This window comes from Gymnogyps californianus, chromosome 23 (assembly GCF_018139145.2).
Source record: "Gymnogyps californianus isolate 813 chromosome 23, ASM1813914v2, whole genome shotgun sequence".
NCBI lineage: Eukaryota > Metazoa > Chordata > Aves > Accipitriformes > Cathartidae > Gymnogyps > Gymnogyps californianus.
In genome coordinates this window covers 1,015,926-1,025,180 of record NC_059493.1, presented here as the reverse complement: position 1 = coordinate 1,025,180, position 9,255 = coordinate 1,015,926, and the positions used below count along the sequence as shown (strand labels likewise).

Genomic DNA, 9,255 nt, shown 5'->3' with positions numbered 1-9,255 from the left:
CCTGGAGGCTCTGGGGGGTCCCCGGGGGGGGGGGGGGGGGGATCCCGCAGGTCACCATGGGGCCCCAGAGGTGCAGGAGGGCCCCGGGGGGGTCCCTGAAAGTTCCCTGGGGGTCCCCAGGCAGGACCCGGAGACTGCCGGATCCCTGCTGTGGCCCCCCCTGTGCTGCTGGTGATGTCAGGGTGGTCGGCATGACGTCATGCATCCTCCCAGGCCGGAGGGGGCGGGGCCCTGGGGGGGGGGAAAAATCACCGTCCGGCCAATGGGGGCTGCGGCGGCCGTGACTGACAGCCGGGAGCGGCGGGGCTGCCGGTGACGTCACGGCTCTGCGCCTAAGGGAACGGCACGCCCGGAAGGGGGAGGGCCCGCGGGCGGGGCTCAACCGGGGGGCGGGGCTTATCCCCGAGCGCGGCCCGCCCGCGGGGCGGGGCTCCGGCGGCGGGGGCGTGGCTCCGGCGGCGGCAGAGGGCGCGCGGGGACGCGGCGGGCGGAGCCTTCCCCGCGCCACGTGACGCGGGAGGGGGCGGGCGGCGACGGCGGAGTGCGGCGGTGACGTCACCCCTGTCGCAGAGGGGCGGGGCGGGGCGCGGGGCCGCGCGCCGGAAGCGGGGCGGCGCGCGCGGAAGGGCCGGCGCGGGGCGGGCGGGCGGACAAGATGGCGGACGGGGACAGCGGCAGCGAGCGCGGCGGCAGCGGCAGCGGCAGCGGCGGGTTCGCGACCGCCCGCGGAGGAGGAGGAGGAGGAGGCGGCGGCGGCGGCGGCGGGACCGGGTCCGGCGGGGGGTCCGGCGGCGGCGGGGCGGGCCCGGAGCAGGAGACGCAGGAGCTGGCCTCGAAGCGGCTGGACATCCAGAACAAGCGGTTCTACCTGGACGTCAAGCAGAACGCCAAGGGCCGGTTCCTCAAGATCGCCGAGGTGGGGGCGGGCGGCTCCAAGAGCCGCCTCACGCTCTCCATGGCGGTGGCCGCCGAGTTCCGCGACTACCTGGGCGACTTCATCGAGCACTACGCCCAGCTGGGGCCCTCCAGCCCCGAGCAGCTGGCCCAGGCCGCCGGCCCCCCCGGCGAGGACGGCGCCGGTCCCGGCCCCCGCCGCGCCCTCAAGAGCGAGTTCCTGGTGCGGGAGAACCGCAAGTACTACCTGGACCTGAAGGAGAACCAGCGCGGACGCTTCCTCCGCATCCGCCAGACCGTCAACCGCGGCCCCGGTGGGCCGGGGGGCTTCCCGGGCGGCCCCCCCGGGCTGCAGAGCGGCCAGACCATCGCCCTGCCCGCCCAGGGGTTGATCGAGTTCCGCGACGCCCTGGCCAAGCTGATCGACGACTACGGGGGCGAGGAGGACGAGCTGGGCGGCCCCGGGGGCGGCGGGCCGGGCGGCGGGGGGCTCTACGGGGAGCTGCCCGAGGGCACCTCCATCACCGTGGACTCCAAGCGCTTCTTCTTCGACGTGGGTTGCAACAAGTACGGCGTCTTCCTGCGGGTGAGCGAGGTGAAGCCGTCCTACCGCAACGCCATCACCGTCCCCTACAAGGCCTGGGCCAAGTTCGGCGGCGCCTTCTGCCGCTACGCCGAGGAGATGCGCGACATCCAGGAACGGCAGCGGGACAAGCTCTACGACCGACGCGCCGGACCGCCGGGTCCCGGCAGCGGCAGCGGCGCCGGCGACGATTCCGACGGCGACGACGTGGACGACGACTGAGCCTCCCCTGCCCTGAACCCCGCCGCCGGCCCCCCCTCCCCCCCCACCCACTACAACCCCCTCCCCGATCCCCCCCGGGCCCCCCTTCTCCCCCCCACCCACCCTACGACGGGGCGAAGGGGTCCCCGAACCCCCCCCAACCCCCCCCCCCCCGCCACCGGAGAGAGCGAGAGAGAAACCGGCCCGACCGCGACGCCGACGCGGCCCTCCTTCCTCCGCGCTCCCGCACCCCCCCCGCCACCGCCGGGACGAGCCACCACTGTCCCCCCACCCACCGTGGGGGACCCGCCGCCGGCACCCCCCTCCGCTGCTTTTTTGGGGGGGGGGGGTCGAGGGGGGGGGAGGAGAGAACGACACACCGCCCGGACCCCCTCTCCTCTCCCAAAGGCCGGCCCGTGCCGACGCGGTGCCCCGCCACCATCGAAACCAGCATCCCGGTGCGCGGAGGGAGAGCCGCCACGCGCCGAAAGCCTCGCCGGCGGAAGAGGAACCGGGGCGGAGGGGGGGGGAGGGGAAGAGAGCGACGGAGCCGGCGAGCGGGAGCTTTCGGAAGCGAGAGCCGGGGCGGGGGGCCGCATCTGGACCAACGTCCGTTCTCTCTTCTTTCATTTTTCCCTTTATTGTCCTTTTTTTGCTCCCCCCCCGCCTTTTCCCCCTCCTCCTCCTTTTTCCTCTTTTTTGGTTTTTTTTGGGATGCAAACTGCTAAACTCCAGGCGCCCGAACCGGAACCTGCGCCCGAGCCGGCGCGAAGCTGGCGGGTTCCTGGAAATTAAGGAAGACTTTCTCGGTTTTGATGATCTGTCGCTATTTCCCCCCCCCCTCCTTTTTTTCCCCCCCCCTCGGGTCGCCGAGAGAGGCAGGTTCACGCAGGCACAAAGCACAAGGAAAGCTCGACGGGGCGCGAGATCTTCCCTTTTCTCTCCAAATAAGGCGGCCTCCGGCGAGCGCCGGCTCCGTACCGGGAAGGCCCGCTCAGGTTTCCTTCCCCTTCACCGTTTCCACCGGCGGCGGCACCGGGATCGTCGGGCGCCGCAATCCGCCCCTTCTCCTCTTCACCCGGATTTTTTTTGTTTTCTTTAGCAAAACCAACTCGCCGCCGTTCCTCAGTACCTCACGCCGGCGGAGACGACGACGGCGGCGGCGGCGGCTCGGTAGCACCGGCGGGACTCCGCACCCCGGCAGCCGGGGCCTTCGGTGTTGGTGGTTTTGGGGTTTTGGGGATTTTTGGGGGTTTGCTGGGTTTTTTTTTTCCCCTCTATTATTATTTTATTTTTTCTTTACCAGCTGGCCGTACCAGCAGGGACTGGCTCTGCCGCCTCGGCCAGCCGCGCCGGAGCCAGCGGCTCCCTCCAGCCATCACCTCTCGCATTAAATGGATTTTTCCACTCTCAAATGGTCTTTTTTTTTTTTTTTTTTCCCCTTTTTTTTCCTTTTTTTTTTCTTTTTTAGCTAAATCGGCTCAATCCTGCCCTTTCCAGAAAGGTATTTTTTTAGCCACGTTATCCCAGGAACTCTGAACTGCACGGGGTTCGTCGCTCTTCATTCCAAAGTTTCAGGTCTCCTCGGCCGACGGCTTCTCCACTTTTAGGACTTTTGGGGTTTGTTTTTTTTTTTTCTTTTTCAATCCATTTTTTTTCCCCCGCTGGTTTTTGGGAGCCTGCGCCCGCCCGTCTCAGCTGCCTCCTTAATTTATTGTCGCGGATCCCGGCGTCTCCCTCTCTCCGCTCGCTCCGTATTTATTGGGAAGCGCGGAACGGCCGGCAGCGACTCGTCTTCGCGAGGCAGGGGAAGGGACGGCCGCCGACGCCGTCCCCGTCCTCGCCCCCCCCGAAACCCAGCAGAGCCGGGGGGGGGAGGGAAACAACGGCCGTTCCGTCCGTCTGTCCGTCCGTCCTCCGAACCCCATCCCGCCCTTCCCCGCCTCCGTAGCTCTTTTTAAAGGGATTTTTAAGGCGAATTTCTTCCGTTTATCCCGTTTTTAATTCTTCTCCGTCGCAAAGGACTGGGTTTCCTCACTCACACGGGAGCAATAGTCTTTTATCTCGATGTCCGAACCGCGTCCGTACTGTATTTTGTACCCTAAGGCAGCTCTTCCCGGTGACCTCCTGCTGTATCCACCCATCGGTCCGGTTTTGCGTTCGCGCGCCTTCGGTTCTTTGCCGCGGAGGAGAGAGAGAAAACAAAAAAAACCATGAAACGAAACAAAAAAAACCAAACCAAACAACAACAACAACAACAAAAAAACCCCCGACAAAACGCCGCGCGGAAGGCTCCGGATCGGGGAAGACGGCGGCCACCGCTCCGGCTGCCACGGGGGACGCCCGGCTCCGCGTCTCAGCGGTGATGGACTTGCCGGCGTTCGGCTGCCAGGAGCCGGTTGCAAAGACGCAGGCGGTACCTCTCCTTTTATTTTTGAAGAGGATGATATATAGATATAGATATATATATATATAAAAAAATATATATATATTCTTTTTTTTTTCCCTTCTTTCTTCTTTTTTTTTTTTTTTTTTTTGGCTGAATTGCAGGAATTTAGCCTTACTTTTCTACTCCGGGATAGCGGCGGGGTCGCCGCCGGCCCAGCTCGGCTCTCAGTAGCCGCCTAGGAAATAACGAGGAAGAGGAAAAAGGCAAATAACGCCAAAAAAAAAAAAACAAAACAAACGACCACAACCCCAACAACAACAACAAAAAACAACCGAAAAAAACCCAACCAAACGGTAAAACCAGGCCGCGGTGCCGCAGCCGGCGTTGGCTTTGGCAACCAGAAACCTTTCTCCTGCCGGAGAAGCGACGTATCGGTGTACCGAAACTTTCCGCAGCTCCATTTGACCTCCCAGCGAACGGGCGAGAAGAGCGGAGCGCGGCGGGGGAAGAAATCTCACGGCAAAACTTCGCAAAGAGACAAAACTTCAAAAAATAAGATCAAAATCAGGCAAAAAAAACCAAAATAGGTTTTTTTTTGGTAACCTGCCGGCGGCCGGCGAGAGCGAGCGGGAGAGGGAGGCGGACGAGCCGCGGGCGCGAGCGAGGACTGGGGTGGTTTCTGCGAGGGGGGGAGCGGGGGTTTTGGGGTTTTTTTGGTGAATTTTGGGGTTTTGTGGGGTTTTGGGGTGTTTTTTTTCAGTCGGTTTAAGCCTGCGGACGGCGGGCTGGGGCTGCCAAGATCGGGGGGAGCCGGCGGGGAGCCCCCCCCCACCGCCCCAACCCCGCCGAGGGTCAGGCGGAGCGTTTCCCCGAGGAAAGCGGGACGGCGGTTATGCCGAAGCCGGGCTCCTGCCCGGTGCCGGCGTCTCTCCACCGACCGGAGCTCGGCGGCGCCGAAAACCCCTGCCCGCGGTCGGGGCGCGGGGAATTCGGCGGCGGCGGCGTGTGCGCGGCAGGTCGGCGGGTTTGGTTGTTCCCTTATATATATATATATGTATATACACATCTCCGCGCGCGCGTGTGTATATATGAGATTTGGTTGGTTTTTTTGGTTTGGATTCTGTAGAAAACGGGCAAATGGCTTTTTGTTTTTTTTTCTTTTTTCTTTTAAACCGGAAGGGGGGGAAAAAAAAATATCCCAAATTCGTGGAGCTTCCAGATTTCTGTTGCCCCGGAAGGGACGGTTTGAGAGCGCGACTATCGCTGTACAAAAAAAAAAAAAAGAAATCTTGTAAATCTTGTATAGCGCCCCAAAATCGATGTAAATACCCGAAACGTCCGGGACGAGAGCCAGGAGCCGGCGGCGGCTCCGTTAAAAGTGAAAAACCGCTTCAATTTTTCCTCCCCCCCAACAGAAAAATATGGAAGAAAATCGGAATTATCCTGCCTTGTTTCCAGCCGTTTTGGGGTCACGGGCAGGAAAATCCCCTCGTGGTCCCTCGCTGCCGGCGGAGGACGACGCAGGGGGAGGTGACCGGGGCTGCCGTGCCGGGGAGAGCGGCGGTTCTTGGTGGTGATTCATAAAAAAAAAAGAAAAACAAACCAGCCACCACCCCCCCCTCGCCGGCTTCTCTTGTAAAAAAGAAAAAAAGTTTAAAAAAAGGAAAAAAAAAGAAAAAAAAGAGAAAAAAAGAAAAAAAAAAAGAAGCGTGAGCGAGTGATGACGGTACTTGAGCTGATGCACAAGGGAGCTCTCAGCAGATATTCGCCGCCGCGCTCGCCGGGAGAGGGTTCCCGGTGGGAAATCCGAACCAGCACGGCGTCGCGGCAGCTCCGCGGATGCTCGGAGAGATGTTCCTCGTAGGGCGAGGCTCGGCCGCGGGCGCCGTCGCCCTCCTCTTCCTCGCGGAGCCGGTTGAGCCGGCGGTGCCTGTGCCAAGCGGAGCTGGTGTTTGGTGCGTCGGCGTCAGAGCCCGAATCCAGGCGCCGGAACGGATCTCGGATCAAGGCGAGACGGGAGAGGAACGGCCGGTGAAGAGCGCGGCACCGGCGTCGGCAGCTTCTCACCGCGGCGGTGGCGATCCTGGGCTGGCGGTCGTAGGCGAGACCTCGGAGCCCCCGCGCCGGCGTCTCCCTGGCACTGCGCTCGGCGTCTGCTCCCGCCGAAGGCGGTTTGGGCGTTGCCGGTGGCATCGAGGCCTCGAAACCAGGGCGTTGCCGGCGGGTAAGAGGCCCCGGGGATTTCTGGCTTCGGAGCAGCGCCGACGCCGATGCAACGGCCGAGAGCGGGTCTGGCACGGGCGGCTCTCCCGTCCCGGCACGCCGTTCGCCCCGGGCAGAGGTGGAAACGTACCGGCCGGTTGGTAAAAACATCGGCGCGGGAGAGCACCGGATCCTCCTCCGCGAGCCGCCGGGGCCGGGACTGGCTTCGGCCAATATCTGCTGAGAGACCAAAACGTTCACCCCGAAGTACCTTGACGAAAGAAGAAAGTTTTATTCCTCTTATTTTTTTAATGAAAGAAAAACAAAAAATAAAGCAAACCATGCACTTTAGGCGGCCCAGCGCGGGGCTGCCGGCGCCTGGGGGGGGGGCGGGGGGGTCCCGTGTGTCCCCCCCGTCCCCCCCCGTCCCCCCCGCCTCTCCCTTCCTCTGCGGCCGGCGGGGCGGCTTCGGGAGACGCCGGGGAGCGGCCGGCGGTTGCCGAAGGCAGGTCCTGGATTTTACCACTAGCAAAGACGACGCCCGACGTGACGAACTCCTCATGCTAGCGAGCACTCCTTACCGTAGCAGATTTTTGCAAATGGAGTTTTACAAGTCTATATTTAAAGAATTGTATGTTTGTAACAAATAAAAAGTATGCGGAAAAGTGAATGAAAAACCCAGCCCGGCCCCGTTTCGCTCCTTGGGGGGGGATCGGGGCGGCGGGGGGGGTCCTCACCGGTGCCACCGTCTCGGTAAGGGATGGGGTGGGCAGGGTCAGCGGTGGCCCCGTGGCGTTGTGGGGGTGTCTTGGGGACCCTTGGGCTCAAAGAGGGGACACACGTAGGTGTCCTGAGGGTTTGGGGTGGCACAGAGGGGGCACGCGGGGGTCCCCAGCGCCGGCGCATTGAGGGTCACCGTGTCGCCAAGCAGGGCCCTGTCCCCAAGGGGGTCCCCGGAGCCGGGGGCAGCTGCGGGGGGGGGCACCGCGGGGAGTTGGGGGGCGCAAGGGATCGGCACCGTGGGGAGGGAGGAGGGTTTCGGCACGGCACATGCGTGTTGCGTGGGTCACGGCTCACGCGTGGCATGTGCGCAGGCGTAAGGCGTGCGCGCAGGCGTGTGTAAGGCGTGTGCGCCGCGCACACGGCTGCGTGGCGTGTTCACCACCGTGCCGGGCAGGGTGTCGGCAGTCCCGTGCCGCCGGCGGCAGCGAGGCAGGCCCGCGCTCGGCCGCCCGTGCGGCGACACAGGCGCCGCAGCCCGCGCCGCATTTAGCTCTGCGGCTCCCTGCGGGCACGGGCTCATCTGAGGACACGAGCGGGAGCCGCCTGCGCATGAGCCGCCGCCGCCGCGGCACCGCAGCCTTGCCGCCGCCTGTCTCCGGCGCTGCAGGCAGCCGGGGCCTGGCCTGACCCCATCCCTGGGGGACCGGATCCCCTCCGACCGGGATCCCTTGTCCCTCAGGGAGCAGCTGGCAGCGTCCCCGGGGACCCCATCCCGCACGTCCCCCGGATGCTGGCGTAGGCAGCTGCTCCGGCCCCCCGCCACAGACAGAGCCGGGGGGCTGCGGGGGGAGCACTGGGGACAGCTGGGGGGGCCCCGGATAGGCAGCAGGCGCCTGCGGCAGTTGCTGCCTTGCAGGCAGGTGCAGGCAGCATTCCCTCCGGTGCGGGCAGGGGGGACCGGGAGCAGCTGTGGGGCCGGGGGGGCTCGGGGCCCCCAGCTCCTTGCCCGCAGCGGGGTCACCCGGGCACCCCTGAGCTCCGCCACGGCAGCTGCAGCGAGGGGAAGGGGCTGCGCGGCGTCCCCCACACCCTGCCCGGTGTCCCCCACGCCCTGCCCGGTGCTGGAGGGAAACTGAGGCACGGGGTGGGGTGTGAGCCCAGGCACCCGGGACACCCAGGGTGACAGTGCAGAGGTGCCTTCCTCATCTCCCTCCTCTCCTCCTCCTCCTCCTCCCCGGCCCGGTGCTCCCCTACCTGCTCCATCGTCTCCTCCCTCGGGGGAGCCAAGGGGCAGGGCAGGCTCCGGAGCTCCTTCCACCATCCCGAGGCAGAGGCTCCGCCGTGTGAGGGCCTGTTAAGCTCCCGAAGCTGCTCCTGTTAGTTATCGACCCTCGCTCTCCAAAATCCAAAGTTGCTCTTATAAAATTAACCTTGTCGCGTAAATCGGGTTCGATTTGATGCTGGAATGGGCTCATTACGAGAAACTAAGAGTTTTTATTTCCCGTGACACGCTCTTCCCTAACACACCACCAGCTCTCCCTCCCCTGCCCCGCGACGGTCCGGACCAGGAATTTTTGGGAGCTTTTTTTTTTTTGGCCATATTTTATCCCTGCCGTTACCAGTGACGGTCCCTTTTGCCTCTCAACGTCCCCCCCCCTGCCCCGTGCCCTCAGCCCCGGCCCCAAATCCACCCCCCCGGGGCTGAGGGGGCTGCGGGGACGGTCTGTGTTACCTCGCTGCCGCTGCCCTTCTTATCCCTTCTTATCCTACGGGGCAGGACCAGCCTTTATTTCTGGATTTCCTGAAAAACACACAGGGAAGGACTCAAAGGAACCCGCTCGGCCGAGCCACCACCACCGGGCCTCGGCATCACCGGGGAAGGATTCCCCTCACCTCTGTGCTGCCCACACCGGCAGCTGCCTGCTCCAGGCACCGAGCCGGCACAAGGCAGCGGCCTGGCTGGGCCGAGCGCAGCAGTTTGTAACCGAGGTTTAAGTTTTGCTAGGCTGCGCCTCAGGCCCAAGCCCTTCAGTCGGCCGTGGGGGGGATGACAGGGCCGGGGCCGGACGGGGAGCCGGTGGGAAGCTCCGTCCTCCGCCGAATGAGGCGGAGGGGAGAGGTGAGGCGGCGATACCCGGGGTGTGTGGAGCGGCCCTGAGGCCGTGGGCCCCGGGGACGGCCGAGCCCTGTCAGGAGCCGAGCTCCGCGGCTCGGGGAGACCCCGGCCCACGACCGGACAGGCGCGGCAGGACCCGCCAACGGC

The 9,255-nt window shown here is 64.5% G+C and overlaps 1 protein-coding gene and 1 long non-coding RNA gene across 3 annotated transcripts; one reads left to right on the top strand and one right to left on the bottom strand.

Moving 5' to 3' along the window:
* Nucleotides 1-655: 655 nt before the first annotated feature.
* PURB (purine rich element binding protein B) lies at nucleotides 656-1,750 on the top strand. 2 transcript variants are annotated; one of them, XM_050910281.1, is made up of 2 exons: nucleotides 656-683; nucleotides 747-1,750. In XM_050910281.1, the coding sequence occupies exons 1-2, from the start codon at nucleotides 656-658 to the stop codon at nucleotides 1,697-1,699; spliced, it is 981 nt and encodes a 326-aa protein (XP_050766238.1). In that variant the 3' UTR covers nucleotides 1,700-1,750. The 2 variants fall into 2 exon arrangements, with proteins under 2 accessions (XP_050766238.1, XP_050766237.1); XM_050910280.1 differs by having other exon boundaries at nucleotides 656-1,750.
* A 4,954-nt stretch (nucleotides 1,751-6,704) lies between these two features.
* On the bottom strand, nucleotides 6,705-9,202 carry LOC127025356 (uncharacterized). Its single transcript, XR_007767659.1, has 4 exons — nucleotides 8,886-9,202; nucleotides 8,725-8,793; nucleotides 8,247-8,366; nucleotides 6,705-6,884 (listed from the first exon to the last, which is right to left on the bottom strand). It is a non-coding gene; the product is annotated as an uncharacterized LOC127025356 (long non-coding RNA).
* Between the last annotated feature and the right edge of the window lie 53 nt (nucleotides 9,203-9,255).

Excerpts from the sequence above, each read along its gene's own strand:
- PURB (XM_050910280.1), top strand. The coding sequence starts at position 656 with ATGGCGGACGGGGACAGCGGCAGCGAGCGCGGCGGCAGCGGCAGCGGC.